Source organism: Salvelinus alpinus, chromosome 3, assembly GCF_045679555.1.
Source record: "Salvelinus alpinus chromosome 3, SLU_Salpinus.1, whole genome shotgun sequence".
NCBI classification, from domain to species: domain Eukaryota; kingdom Metazoa; phylum Chordata; class Actinopteri; order Salmoniformes; family Salmonidae; genus Salvelinus; species Salvelinus alpinus.
Window position 1 is genome coordinate 60648569 of NC_092088.1, and position 16326 is coordinate 60664894.

A 16326-nucleotide genomic window follows, 5' to 3' on the forward strand; every position below is an offset into this window, starting at 1 on the left:
CCTTCAGAGATCCTATCTGAAAGCACATTATGGGATCATTTTCAATTTACACCGCCAATGAAGAATATGTTTTCATTTAGCGTTGTCCACCTCTCTTGTTTCTCAAGGTTGTGCGTGGGGGCTGTAGACTAGGGAAACAACCACACAAGGGGAGAAATAGCAGCACTAAACCATCTCTAATATGTATTTGTCACATTGGTGTTTTGCTATGATTAAAAGCCCAGTGAATTCCTTTCTGCAGGAGAGGAAAGGAGGGTATTTCTGCAAAGGCATCAGATAGCAACATGTCAAGATAAACTGCCTGTTGAAACAGCTAAAAGTCCAGGGAACAGAAGACAAATAAAACAGGATGTTTAGGTCTTTCGCACCAAAAAACAAATAAACACTTTTGACCTGTTCAAACACACTCACTCTGAATATCAGTATAGTTTCTGTTGTCTAAACTCTGGGCCTTGCTGGTGGCCGTTCTGTTCTTGGGAGTAAATTTAACGTCCAACCAACCAATGTATTTTCAGTAGGTACAGTTGGGAAATGTAGACTGTCACCACAGGGTTGGGTAGGTTACTTTGTAAATGCAATCCGTTACAGTTACTAGTTACCTGTTCAACATTGTAATCAGTATTTTTGGATTACCCAAACTCAGTAATGTAATCTGATTACATTCAGTTACTTTTAGATCACTTTCCCCTTAAGAGGCATTAGAAGAAGACAAAAATGTATGTTACCAATTGAACGACATCAATTGCAGGATAAATCAATGTTAAAGTTTACGTAGCTGGCCATATATGGATGTTATATTTTACTTTATGGGTTGGATATGTAGGCCATCGCTTTCTACTACATATAATAATATGATTAAATTATATCTTTACATTAAAAACCAAATTCTATCAGAATTCCAGTCATTCCAATAAATGTTATACCTCTTTACATGTGATTTACAACGGATTACATTTACCTTTTTTGTGTGTAATCTGTTATTCCCCAACCCTGGTCACCACATAGACCTACATCACACTGAGTTACACAGTCTTTCCAAGAACACACCTAGTGTAAAAGAGCTGAGAACTCAAGAATCAGTGGATGTAAGTCTGAAACCTGAAAGCCAGTAGCAGAGAACGTTGGAGAGTCAGAGTGGTGGTGTCATGCCACCTGTTGGTGTGTAGTCAGATAGCAGTAGTAGTGTGTTAGTTAGGGCTAGGGTTAGAGGGGCTGTGGTTCATAGTGTGTGGTGTCTGCCCTTGGTTTGACCCCTACAGCAGGTCATGGCTCAGTAGTCATGAGGCCTTCCCCCATATAGACCCCCTCTAACAGGCCAGGAGGGGGACAAACCATCAAAGCCAGGGTCGTAGCGCCTACCTCTCCATAACAAAGTAATGAAACCTGCCCTGGCCCGGCGCTCCTTCCCTTCATCTGCGATAAAACAGGAATGGAGCTCCAACATTTCCTGTCTCGCTTCAATAGAATTTATGGCACTCGGACAATCAGTCACGCCAATGAAATCGCTCAACCCTTCTCTACTTCTGCATCTCTCCCTTTTTCTCTCTCCTTTCTCTTTCTCTCACTCTCTGCATCTCTTTCTCTCTCTCTATCAATGAATTTGTTTGATAGCTGAGGACATGTTTTTTCTTTTACACTCTAAATAGTAAAGTGTGTCTGTGTGTGTTTCGTTTCCCCAGGCCCCAGGTGACCCCAGGTCTGAGTGTTCCTCTATGCCCTACACCCCTCTACCCAGAGGCTCTAGAGACGGCAAGAACCACAAAGGTAAAGATTACACTCCCTTATGAGCCCTCTCTAGTCCTCACTCACATCAGATTTATTAGAGGGGGCATATACAATGTGGGTATATATATATATATATATATATATATATATATATATATATATATATATATATATATATATACACACAAAGTACCAGTCACACAGTACCAGTCAAAAGTTTGTCCACACCTACTCATTTAAGGGTTTTTCTTTATTGTTACTATTTTCTACATTGTAGAATAGTGAAGAGATCGAAACTATGAAATAACACATATGGAATAATGTAGTAACCAAGAAAGTGTTAAACAAATCAAATCAAACCATCTCAATTGTGTTGAGGTTGGGTGATTGTGGAGGCCAGGTCATCTGATGCAGCACTCCATCACTCTCCTTGGTCAAATAGCCCTTATACAGCCTGGAGGTGTGTTGGGTCATTGTTCTGTTGAAAAACGAATTATAGTCCCACGAAGCACAAACCAGATGGGATGGCGTATCGCTGCAGAATGCTGTGGCAGCCATGCTGGTTAAGTTTGCCTTGAATTCTAAATAAATCACCCCCACATCTCCTCCTCCATGCTTCACGGTGGGAACCACACATGCGGAGATCATCCGTCCACCAACTCTGCATCCCACAAAGACTTCTGCATTGAAATAAAAAATGTCACATTTTCAGACAAAAGGACAGATTTCCACCGGTCTAATGTCCATTGCTCGTTTTTCTTGGCCCAAGCAAGTCTCCTATTATTGGTGTCCTTTAGTAGTGGTTTCTTTGCAGCAATTCGACAATTTGATGAACAGTTGATGTTGAGATGTGTCTGTTACTTGAACTCTGTGAAGCATTTATTTGGGCTGAAATCTGAGGTACAGTTAACTCTAATGAACTTCTCCTCCGCAGCAGAGGCAACTCTGGGTCTTTCCTGTGGTGATCCTCATGAGAGCCAGTTTCATCATAGCGCTTGATGTTTTTTCAGATTGACTGACCTTTGTGTCTTAAAGTAATGATGGACTGTAATTTGTCTTTGCTTATTTGAGCTGTTCTTGCCATAATATGGACTTGGTCTTTTACCAAATAGGGCTATCTTCTTTATACCCCCCCTACCTTGTCACAACATAACTGTTTGGCTCAAACGAATTAAGAAGGAAATCATTTCCACAAATTAACTTTTAACAAGGCACACCTGTTAATAGAAATGCATTCCAGGTGACTACCTAATGAAGCTTGTTGAGAGAATGCCAAGAGTGTGCAAAGCTGTCATCAAGGCAAAGGGTGGCTACTTTGAAGAATCTTAAATATAAAATATATTTTGATTTGTTTAACACTTTTTTTGGTTACTACATGATTCCATTTGTGTTTTTTAATAGTTTTAATGTCTTCACTAGTATTCTACAATGTAGATAATAGTAAAAAATTAAGAAAAACCCTGGAATGAGTAGGTGTGTCCAAACTTTTAACTGGTATATTATATATACACAATAAACGTGTACATCAAATTTATAAAACCAAGGTCAGGATGATCTCACATCCCCACTCTCTGATCCACACACTCATCAGACATATCAGAGAATAAGATAGCTGAACAAAATATGAACAACATATTCACAATAAATCCAGGCGCCCGAGTGTCGCAGCAGTCTAAAACACTGCATCTCAGTGCAAGAGGTGTCACTGCAGTACCTGGTTCGAATCCAGGCTGCATCACATCCGGCTGTGATTGGGAGTCCCATAGGGCGGCGCACAATTGGCCCAGCGTCGTCCGGGGTTGGCCGCCATTGTATATAAGATTTTGTTCTTAACTGACTTGCCTAGTTAAATAAAGGTTAAGTAAAATAAATAAAAATAAAATAACAGCCATTGTCTTTATGGGTTCCTTAAAGGGTAAGCTCTTTGATAATATATATGAATATGCATGTTTTTCTTCTTATTGATTAACCGTAGTGAGAGAATAGTGGACTTGAGATTCATCTGGGATCATAATAGTGAATAATGGTCAATCTTCCCTCAGCTCATGTTTTTGAGTAGTTGATTGATCCTGAAATGTATCTAGGTTTTGGTTCTGATTTTGATTCTGATTTGAGGGTGTGTATATGTGAACCATCAATGATGAAATGTTGATGCTAGTCATTGTTTAGGCCTTATTCTGATCTAATGTGTGAAAGAGATGACATGCTGTACCTCTGTACAGTATAGATCAAACACATATTTTTCTCATCATCATAAATCTATTTCTAAAGTTGCCCCAGTTTTAGCAGAAAATATATGTATTATAATATATTAATGAGAAGCATTTGTTATACAATTGCATTAATATCAAATGCATACATTTTATATGCATCTTTCTTACTGTAAATTATTCTAATAGCATCATTTAAAGTGTATAGGAACAGACATATTCTATTTTATTCTATTGTGTTGAATTGTATTATATTCTTAACTAAATGCACTGGTACATTCCTCTGTGTTGCTTGTCTCCCTCCACCACCACTTTGTTAGCTAGCTGCAGTAAGGCAGTCACTGTGCTGGCCAGGCTTGTAGTAGAAAGAAAAGGTGTCCGGTTCTTTGTGTCTGTAGCGATGTTGTGTGAGTGGCCCTGAGGCCATTTTACCGGACCACACAGCAGGGCAGCAGGTTTAAGCATGAGACATTCATCATGCTCTTTGTCTTCGCCATGCAAAACACTGCCGCTGTGATGCGCCCGACGCCATGGCAGCCAGCTCAAGAGGTCAACATTGAGCACCTCACACACATGGGGTCGCACACACACGCATGCACACACACACGTACTCACACACACCCCTCCTCCCGTCCAGTGCCAAGGACAGATCTATTTCACAGTGGCTGACCAGCAGCTTTCCATGTGATGTAGGAAGAGGGACAGAGACAGTCCCAAATGGCACCCTATTCCTTTTATAGTGCACTACGTTTGACCAGGGCCCATAGGGACTAGGGTGCCATTTGGGACACAACCAGAGAGACCCTGTGCTTTGTCAACATCAGGCCGGCCAGGGAACAGTCCATTAAAAGGTGAGGGGATCTGACATGTGAGATATTTCTCCCTCCTTCTTAGATCTGGGCCGTGATGTGGTGACAGTCACCGTTTGTTATGTTTATGACGCGGGCGCTGCAGCCTTAGATAACACTGCCCTCATCTTCAAGCTTCACCTCCTCTTTATGCCCCCCGCCTCAGTCCGCCTTCAGCACGGCAGCCCACTTACTTCTCCATGCTTTTTAAACATACTGTATTAACTAAATGTGGGTGAGCCATCACGATAACTTTCTGTGCGTTCTTACCTTCTACGTACTTGCACTGTGAGATGAGGACGTTTCAGTAGAAACTGTCGCACTATGTTAACAAAACTAGTACACTAACGTCGTTATCACTGTAGAGATTTTAGTATGGTTTACTATCATTATCATAATACTATAATATTATCATTACATGTTGCTGATAAAGTTCATTATCCCTTTGAATGAATCACCATATATTTGTATCAGTTATATTTAGGTGTGGTTTGATGAACCGTGGAGCAGGGATGTCTGTTTGTGTTAGCCCCTACATGGCCCTAGTTGGTGGGATGTAGCTAGGAAATCTGACAGCCCCCTGTCTGCTGCAGAGAGAGCCTCTCCACACACACACACACACACACACACACACACACACACACACACACACACACACACACACACCTGTATAGGGGCCCCAGAGCCCAGGTGCCACTAGTAATTACTGCAGTCTGGAGCTCTAGGGAGGGGCCAGAGCTGGCAGGTCAGTGCCCAGGGGGGAGAGGGGTGGAGAGTGGGGATACTGCTCCAGGAAAAGCCCCTGTCTGGGGTGGCTGTGTGGCGGAGTCAGCCATGGACAAGACGAAAAGAGAGGAGACAAGGGAAGAAGAGGGTGGAGGGAGGGAGATGGTGGGGGGAAAGAGAGCGACACAGAAAGAAAGAAAATAAAGAAAGAAAGAGAAAGAGAGAAAGAAAAAGATTTGGAAACATAATAGCGGAAGATAGAGGAGAGTGAGCAATGAAGGAGGAGAGGGCAAGCAAGCTAGCGACTAAAAACAAGAGGGTAGGAGACAGGGAGAAAAAAGACGGGGAGACTGTGATGTGTCTTGGAGCAGGCCAGGGTGACACAGAGTGGAGTAGTGACAGGTCTAGAGGCCTAGGGAGCAGAGTCACCACTAGAGACCTTAGGATCCTCCTCTGCTGTCAGCTCTGGTTTTAGCTGTCTGCCAGGCTGGCAGTCGGAGATTCAAAGTACTCTTCCCAACGACACCTCTAGTACGGAGCAGAGCGCTGTTTCAAAATGACTCTCACAATCAGAGTATAAGACACTTCTAATAACATTGTGGATTTGATCTCCCAAAGAGAGGCCTCAGACTAAAGTTTGTCCTCGCAACATACCTAAAATGGACAAATAACTGAAATGTTAAAGTACCTAATAATAAATACCTAAAGAGTTAGAATGGAGCATTACTCCATAATGGCTTACTGTAGTTAATAACGAATCAAGGCTGAGTTGTAATGAAACCTGTCAAACATAATGTGTGTGATGGTCTAACAACAACATTTCATTATCTGACGATATCATGTTCTCAGAGATGGTTCTAGAGTTTATTTGATAGATCTTAGTTATCTGTAAGCGTAAAACATCTACAGTACCAGTCAAATGTTTGGACACACCTACTCATTCCAGGGTTTTTCTTTATTTTTACATTGTAGAATAATAGTGAAGACATCAAAACTATGAAATAACACATATGGAATCATGTAGTAACCAAAAAAGTGATAAACAAATAATATATATTATATTTGAGATTCTTCAAAGTAGCCACCCTTTGCCTTGATGACAGCTTTGCATTCTCTTGACTTTCTCTCAACCAACAACAAGCACTTATGATGCTACACATGTAATAGATATATTTCTGTACTGCACTCTACAGTTGAAATACACTGTTTTACTTCCCAGTAAAAGTTACAATTATCTACATATTTAGGCTAATATATTTCTCAGGCATCAGCCACTGCTCTTTAATGGATCAGACTGTTTGATGTGGTCCATCCTTCACAAGTGACAGGCCTAAATGAAAGGGATCCCAGTGTATAGACTGCTAAGTAAACAGAGAATAAACAAAGAGAAATGCCATGAGCCATGAAGCCTAGCTCAATGCTTTCATTCTGGGACTGCTTCCAGCTGCTTAGTATGTATGTATTTTAAATGGTACACAACTGCTATTAAAACCCCTGGAGGAAAGCAAGGCTTCAAAGCCTTCAAACCCCCTCACTTACTCAGACACACACACACACACACACACACACACACACACACACACACACACACACACACACACACACACACACACACACACACACACACACACACACACACACACACACACACACTGACGACACCCATGGGAATTCTCACGCTTGCTGTACAGTTCACTTTTTTACACGATGGGGCGATCTGTAGATATACAGTTCTCAATAAACACATGCACGCTCACAAACACACACACACGCCCCCCACACACACACACACACACTCCCTCACCACCAATAAGGGGGGGAAATGGGAACGCATCCAAACTAAGAGTAAAGTGTTATACAGTCGAAGCACAACAAATACACAAACATCTGGAAGCATTCAGAGCAGAGCAGCAGAACCATTAGGGGGAGAGTTGGGTTTTGCCAAAATGGGGAAATGATGAGGAATGGGCTGTCAGGCCGCGCTGGAGAGACAGGGGAGAGGCCTGATGACAGAGCTCTGGATGAGAAGTACTGAGTGGGAGGGGGAGGGAGGAAGGGGGAAAGACAGAAAGAGAGAGAAAGATGGGTAAGATAGAGGGAGGTAAGGGGTGGAAAGGGAGAGGTGGGAGAGGGAAGAGAAAGATGGAAATAGGGGACATAGAGAGAAGGGGGGAGGGATAAGTACTGTATATTCGAGCTCAGCAAGTCCTAGAGAGGTATACACCGGCTGGTAGCTATCGCTCCCTCCTTCCCTCCACCCCTCTCTCTCTCCCTGCATTATCAGACAGCTGGATGGGATGGATCACTAATGCTTGATAAACTGATATTGTTGAGGATGGATTAGTCATTATGAAGAGGGGCCCTGGGACATTATCACTGTTTTTGCAATTTTTGTTGTTAGAGCTTATGGAACGAGACTATGATTTAGATAAAAGACCAACTCCATCTGTGCTTCACAAGCAAAGGATGATGACAACATCACTAACATTGTTAAAATACAGGCATTCATTTGAATGTGAATAGGCTGTCATGAAGTCAGTCTATTTACCACAAAATTAACTTTCAAATGAGCTCACTAATGATTTATCCTAGGTTATTTAGACTGTGTGGTAAAGTCCTTGATACAACAATCCTGTTTGTCTCCATCATCGCCTTGCCTCAACATAAATAAATTGCTAACTTTCTATTTGATGTTTGTTTCACGACCTTAAGCAAATCTACCTAAAAAAAACACACCTATCCCTCAGTTGATAATATTCCCTTTATCTTTGGCATAGCCTTGAGTATGGAAATGTTTGCCATAAACCTCCAGTGAGGGAAGACAGAACACTCCTGGCAGGCCCTATTAAATGTTCTGTACGTGCTCTCAGAGACGTTTACCTGCGTCTCATAATGATTGTAGCAGGACCGTTTCTCCCCTGATAAACATAATTCTTAAACTTAAAGACCAATGCTGGCCGCCACCGTTACAGAACCAAATCTGTTGTTCAAATGGGAAATATGGATACAAGCATAGAGAGTTTAACTATTCCAAGTCCACTTGTATTCCACAAGAAGTTGAGGAAGTTTGTGGATGACCTATGCTCCCCTAGGAGGAACAGTGTTGAAGTCAAGTCAATCCACTGTGTATGTCTATTGCAAGGCATACACGTACTGTAGGTTTACAGTACGCCCTACAGTATTCACTGTCTGTGTATTAGGTGCAGTATTATGAATGGCCTAAGGACTGTATGGAGGCTAAATGAATACCACACACTGGAACAGACGGGTGATTCCACGCCAGTGGGAGTGGAAAATATTTCCGATTGTTCTGGCAATTCTAACTTAGAAACTTCATTAGTACATGTTTGACATGCTTTTACATTTCTATCACAAACCCTTTTTAGAGCTACAAACTGTACATGATACAGACAACACCTTGCTGTCATTATACTCCTTATAGTGGGCTCTGTCATATGGAGTATGTCTAGAAATGAGCTTAATCAAAAAGGCTGATTTTGAGATATTTATATTCATATTTTTTATGTTGAATAAATGAATGTGAAAATGTGTATTTCAGAATCTAGACATACTCCATATGATATAAGGAGTATAATGACACCAAGGTGTTGTCTGTATCATGTACAGTTCACAAATCATAAGGTCTTACAGGAGGCTTTTATAGGTCTAAAAAGGACATAAAATGGCCACTTTCATCATGATTTTCTCGTAAATGGTTTGCGATACAAATGTAAAAAGCATGTCAAACATCCTTCCTCCCAATGAAGTTTCTATGTGAGAATGTCCAGAACAATCGGAGATACCAAAAATATTTCCCTCTGTCAGTTACGTGGAATCACCCAGAACTGAACTGCCTGAACTCTCCATAAAGTTAAATATTTCTTGAGCACATGCCAATTCAGGGTAGTTCTACTTTTTGTCTTGTGTCTATTATAACCAAGTAGCTGATAAATTAAACCATGTGGATTTAGTCCTATGGAGCTCCGAGATCCTACCAACGAAACACTTTCAGAATTCTGCGTAACTGGATAATGTGTACGAAGAATGACAAGTAAACTATGTTGACTAAGGTTGCTTCTATGGGTTACACACTCTGAGACACACTGACTATACAAAGACATATGGCTTTAATCCCCAGATATGAGTTCATAAAAGCCTCTCACAAGTAATTGTCACCGGACCAAGTTTTATATCCTTGGAGGTGTTTGCCAGTTTGTGCGGCTGAAGAGGTGCTAAGGATCAGTTTTATAATGAATTAGTCTTTTGTTGCCATTAAAGATATGGATATAAAATGTGCCAATAACTCACAACACAGGGACGTAATGAGCTCTCATAAAGAAAGAGATTGCCATCATGCTTGCTTATATCCACGTGCATATTTCAACCTCCGGGCTACACTTAGATTGGATCTCTAAACTATATATATATATATATATATACTATATGCCACCTTCTCCTCCCTCCTGAATCCTCCTCCCCCTCCTCCCCCCTCCTCCCTCTCTGCTGATGACTTCGTCAACCATTTTGAAAAGAAGGTCGACGACATCCGATCCTCGTTTGCTAAGTCAAACGACACCGCTGGTTCTGCTCACACTGCCCTACCCTGTGCTTTGACCTCTTTCTCCCCTCTCTCTCCAGATGAAATCTCGCGTCTTGTGACGGCCGGCCGCCCAACAACCTGCCCGCTTGACCCTATCCCCTCCTCTCTTCTCCAGACCATTTCCGGAGACCTTCTCCCTTACCTCACCTCGCTCATCAACTCATCCTTGACCGCTGGCTACGTCCCTTCCGTCTTCAAGAGAGCGAGAGTTGCACCCCTTCTGAAAAAACCTACACTCGATCCCTCCGATGTCAACAACTACAGACCAGTATCCCTTCTTTCTTTTCTCTCCAAAACTCTTGAACGTGCCGTCCTTGGCCAGCTCTCCTGCTATCTCTCTCAGAATGACCTTCTTGATCCAAATCAGTCAGGTTTCAAGACTAGTCATTCAACTGAGACTGCTCTTCTCTGTGTCACGGAGGCGCTCCGCACTGCTAAAGCTAACTCTCTCTCCTCTGCTCTCATCCTTCTAGACCTATCGGCTGCCTTTGATACTGTGAACCATCATATCCTCCTCTCCACCCTCTCCGAGCTGGGCATCTCCGGCGCGGCCCACGCTTGGATTGCGTCCTACCTGACAGGTCGCTCCTACCAGGTGGCGTGGCGAGAATCTGTCTCCGCACCACGTGCTCTCACCACTGGTGTCCCCCAGGGCTCTGTTCTAGGCCCTCTCCTATTCTCGCTATACACCAAGTCACTTGGCTCTGTCATATCCTCACATGGTCTCTCCTATCATTGCTATGCAGACGACACACAATTAATCTTCTCCTTTCCCCCCTCTGATAACCAGGTGGTGAATCGCATCTCTGCATGTCTGGCAGACATATCAGTGTGGATGACGGATCACCACCTCAAGCTGAACCTCGGCAAGACGGAGCTGCTCTTCCTCCCGGGGAAGGACTGCCCGTTCCATGATCTCGCCATCACGGTTGACAACTCCATTGTGTCCTCCTCCCAGAGTGCTAAGAACCTTGGCGTGATCCTGGACAACACCCTGTCGTTCTCAACTAACATCAAGGCGGTGACCCGTTCCTGTAGGTTCATGCTCTACAACATTCGCAGAGTACGACCCTGCCTCACGCAGGAAGCGGCGCAGGTCCTAATCCAGGCACTTGTCATCTCCCGTCTGGATTACTGCAACTCGCTGTTGGCTGGGCTCCCTGCCTGTGCCATTAAACCCCTACAACTCATCCAGAACGCCGCAGCCCGTCTGGTGTTCAACTTTCCCAAGTTCTCTCACGTCACCCCGCTCCTCCGCTCTCTCCACTGGCTTCCAGTTGAAGCTCGCATCCGCTACAAGACCATGGTGCTTGCCTACGGAGCTGTGAGGGGAACGGCACCTCCGTACCTTCAGGCTCTGATCAGGCCCTACACCCAAACAAGGGCACTGCGTTCATCCACCTCTGGCCTGCTCGCCTCCCTACCTCTGAGGAAGTACAGTTCCCGCTCAGCCCAGTCAAAACTGTTCGCTGCTCTGGCACCCCAATGGTGGAACAAACTCCCTCACGACGCCAGGTCAGCGGAGTCAATCACCACCTTCCGGAGACACCTGAAACCCCACCTCTTTAAGGAATACCTAGGATAGGATAAAGTAATCCTTCTAACCCCCCCCCCCCCTTAAAAGAGTTAGATGCACTATTGTAAAGTGGTTGTTCCACTGGATATCATAAGGTGAATGCACCAATTTGTAAGTCGCTCTGGATAAGAGCGTCTGCTAAATGACTTAAATGTAAATGTTAAATGTATATAATGGACGAACAGGGAGGATTACTTTTCCCAACAAAATATTGTGTAGTAATCACGTTCGCTTTGTGATGCCGTGTACCCTCATATGCTTTTGGTTTCCAAAACTAGTTTATGTAGGTTAATATGTTTTAATGATCTGGAGTCGGCTTGTAGGATAATTTCTTTAGGTCAACAACTGGTAAACATGTTCTCAGGTTAAGGTAATAGGTCATGTGTCTGTTCTTGTGCGGTGAGAATCATGTTGGTATTACTATTACATTTAGGTTTGTTTTTCATTCAGTTTGAAGACATTGTCTCCTTTCTATTTTGAATTGAACATACATTTTTTACTTGGAAATACGTTACATTAGGTCCTACAAGTGTTCTGTGTCTTACAGCCTCAGGCACACAGCGAGCAGCTGCCAGCCATGTATATCTGCTCTTCCTCTGTGATGCGCGGCTCTGTTGCCTTTATCAGAGGGAGATGATGTGATGTTATTCTTCCCAGGAGTGGATTGGCTCTGCAACATGAATAGCCATTAGTGCAGGGCTATGGAGATGGATGAGATGAGGGAAAGCGAGGGAGAGCGAAGGGGAACCGGGCCCTGAAATCCCTCACCGCATGTCTAAAACACACCATACTCCTCTGTCCTCTCCTCTCTCGCTGGGAGAAATGATGATGAGAGCTCATTTTTGGAGGCAGGCCCTGAATATCCCTGTTATTATTATAGAGAACTGGAACACACTGGGGTTGCGTACCAAATGGCACCCTAGTCTCTATGTAGTGCATTACTTTTGACCAGGGCCCATATGGCTCCGGTCAAAAGTAGTGCACAATATACAGTGCCTTCAGAAAGTATCTACACCCCCTGCCCTTTTCCACATTTTGTTGTGTTACAACCTGAATTGTATTGTAAATAAGAATAGAATATGTTTCTAAACACTTCCACAGTAATGTGGATGCTACCATGACTACGGATAATCCTGACTGAATCGTGAATAATGATGAGTGAGAAAGTTACAGATGCACAAATACCATACCCCCAAGACATGCAAACCTCTCACCATTACAATAACAGGGGAGGGTAGCATTTTGGGGGGGGGGGGTATGATATTTGTGCATTTTTGGGGCGTACTGTATTACTTTTGGTTCCCTAATTCCTAGAGGAAAACCAGACACGGGGAGATGAATTCACCTTTCAGCAGGACAATAACCTAAAACACAAGGCCAAATCTACACTGGAGTTTCTTACCAAAAAGTCAGTTAATGTTCCTGAGTGGCCGAGTTACAGTTTTGTCTTAAATCTGCTTGAAAATCTATGGCAAGACCTGAAAATTGTTGTCTTGCAATGATCAACACCCAATTTGGCAGAGCTTGAAGAATTTTGAAAAGAATGGGCAAATGTTGCACAATCCAGCTGTGGAAAGCTCTTAAGTGACTTACCCAGAAAGACTCACAGCTGTAATCGCTACCAAATGTGACTCTTACATGTATTGACTCAGGGGGTTGAATACTTACAGCTCCGGGGGAAAGTATTTGCGCCCTTTCTGATTTGTTCTATTTCTGCGTATTTGTGATACTTAATGTTATTAGATCTTCAACCAAAACCTAATATTAGATCAAGGGAACCTGAGTTTACCAATAACAAGAAAAATATAAAGTATAGAAAATCAGAAAGGGGGCAAACACTTTTCCACAGCACTGTATCTAATCAAGATACAGTATATTAGTGTTTTATGTTTCAGAAATGTTTCAGAAATGTTTGAATGTTTCTTTCACTTTGACATGACTGAGTATTTTGTGTAGATCGTTCACAAAAAAATGACAATTAAATCCATTTTAATCCCACTTTGTAACACAACAAAAGGTGTAAAAAGTCAAGGGGTGTGAATACTTTCTGAAGGCACTGTCGGGAATAGGGTGCCATTTGGGACACATCCTGGAAGTCACGGGCCGTTCTTTCTCTCTGTTAGACAGAAGGCTGGGGCTCGGCTAGATTAAAACCTTCTTAACTTCACTGACAGTTTCAACTGCTGAACTCTGCTCTAAACTGCTTTGAGAATACAGCTTTCTACCAAGTGTCATTTTCTTTCAGTTTGCAGATGGTACTCTCCTCTCTCTCTCATTCTGAATAATTCTGTTTGTGCTAGGTTCGGGGGAAATGTCAGTGACACTATTGTTTTTACCTTGCTGTTTGATGTAGTCGAAGGAGTCTCTTGAGGAGCTGAGTTCTGAAAACTGATGTTGAAAGTATACAGGTAGAACTTCAAGTGGAAAGATGACACCGTCAAGTTTTGTGTCAAGATTTTTTTGGGATTTCGTTTAAAAAATATTTAATTTAGAAGATATTTGTTTATTTTTTTCCACTTTGTGAATAATAAAAAGTTAATGTTTTTCCTTTTTGATATTTCATCTTAATAAGATGTGTTTAAGTCAAGTGGAAGATGTGTTGAATTTGTTTTGACTAAAATACTATAAACAGTTTGAGGATGGTGGCACTTAAGTTTAGAGATCAAATGAAATGTTTGATTCAAGAAACTGTTATTATTTCAACCAAGTACACCAACAAAAAATCTGAGTCCTACTGATCTCCATATGCATCTGGTGGGATAAGATAATGATCTGTACTGTATGTACAATCTTCTTTACCATTCATTGTACAGAGAGATCACCACTTCCAACAGCGGTACACAGCATATGGCTTGGCTTATGGACTTAAAGGGACATTTCAGAATGTTTCAGCTTCATTTTCATCAACCTCCTGTGGTTTCTATGTTTGGTAGTAAAACAGATAGAGGAAGATATGTGTTTCCAATGACATCATCAGTGTGCATTGTGTGATTTTTAACCAATTATGAGTTGGCATTGCCTACTAATTGTCTACTAATTGGTTGATGATGTCATTGGAAACACTTATCTTCCTGGATATTTTTTACTACAAAACATAGAAACCACAGGAGATGATGAATATGAAGTAGAACATTTTAGAAATGTTCCTTTAATACTCTCAGCAGTGTTGGAACACCAATCCTCCTAAATCTTTACCTGCTGTGACCATTACAGACAGGCCAATGTTATTTACACAAGTACAACACTCGTAAGTGTGAAACAATACCGGGCCGTCTACTGAGAAACTGTCAGGGAGATAGACAGACAAGGACATGAGTTCTTGCCAACCTAGGCCCAGGCCCAGCCCATTCTGCAATAACATCCCTCTAGTACTTCTGGATCTGATCCAATTCCCAGTATCACTGGTCAGTTTCAGTGACAGCGAATTGACAAAGCATATATCAGCCCGAATGGATAGGCCACATTGCTGTTAGAAACCAGCTCTGAAAGCAGATTGCTTACGCAAGTCAAACTATTATTCATGTTCCACTGTGATTTGTGACTGCGACCGGGGACATCTGAGATGTGGTCTAGTGTTTCCCAGCATTACTTCTAGTCCCTGCCAGAAGTTAGCTAGCGCAGGTCTGCAGCGCTTTTCTCTCCCTGGTTTGGAAACACAGGAGTCCATCAAGGTAATTTATGACAGTGGAGGCTAGCCAGATGGTTTGGATATTTTTACAGCAGGATCGATGGAGGGTCCTCCAGTTTCTCCTGTCTGAAATGGATGGCTCAGTGTGTAGTGCTGTAAGGGCCTTTTTACCCATCACGAAGAAGATGAAGAGTTTCTAATGTGTTAGCAGATGCTAGGTCACTTGTCACACTGGAGGGAGAGAGGGATCAGAGACCAGTGAACTCTCCTGGCATTATTAACGTCATCATACAGCTAGGTCATTGGCAATTAATGTTTATGTAGAGTTGTTTATCACATAAAACATGCTAAGTGAACAGCCATGAGTTTGTGAGTTTGAAATGTTTAACTCTAATTTGATTTTTGTAGCCTGATTTTGTTTGAATGAACTGTGAATTCATTCAGAGTTACCTTCTGTAATTCTAGATTAATGTAGTACTACTTGTCAATCACACTCACTAAACGCAAGATGAAAATATGTCTTAAATCTAATCAGGTTAGCATGTCTTTTTTAATGCAATCGGCTCCCTCTCAGTTAATCATAATTTGGTGGTTTCTCTTACCCCAATGGATAAAGGACATCACCATGCATTTTTGTCATGCTCACTCATAAAAGTCATCAGGCATGCAGTATAACAATCAGAGCTTTGAGAGAGGGAGGGAGGGAGCATTGTTAATCTAGTAGCTACACAGCTACTGTACATGAAAGAATGATTATAGAGGCTTGTTGTTAAGAGCAGGAGTACATTTATAAGTGACACATCAGCCACAACACCTTCATTTAAAGACAGAATAGACACACACAGACACACACACACACACACACACACACACACACACACACACACACACACACACACACACACACACACACACACACACACACACTCACTGCCATTCCCAGCTCAGTCTCAGTGCTCCAGAGCTAATGTGGTGGAAGGAGCTCAACTCATCTGTCAATTACAGCGAGCTCC

The 16326-nt window shown here is 42.4% G+C and overlaps 1 protein-coding gene across 1 annotated transcript in view; it reads left to right on the top strand.

The window, feature by feature from the left end:
* Positions 1 to 16326, top strand: part of LOC139571056 (leucine-rich melanocyte differentiation-associated protein-like) — a 394808-nt gene that overhangs the window by 354817 nt on the left and 23665 nt on the right. Inside the window, exon 6 of the mRNA XM_071393550.1 lies at positions 1680 to 1764. Coding sequence (XP_071249651.1) covers positions 1680 to 1764 — 85 coding nt within the window. The remainder of the gene's footprint in view (positions 1 to 1679; positions 1765 to 16326) is intronic.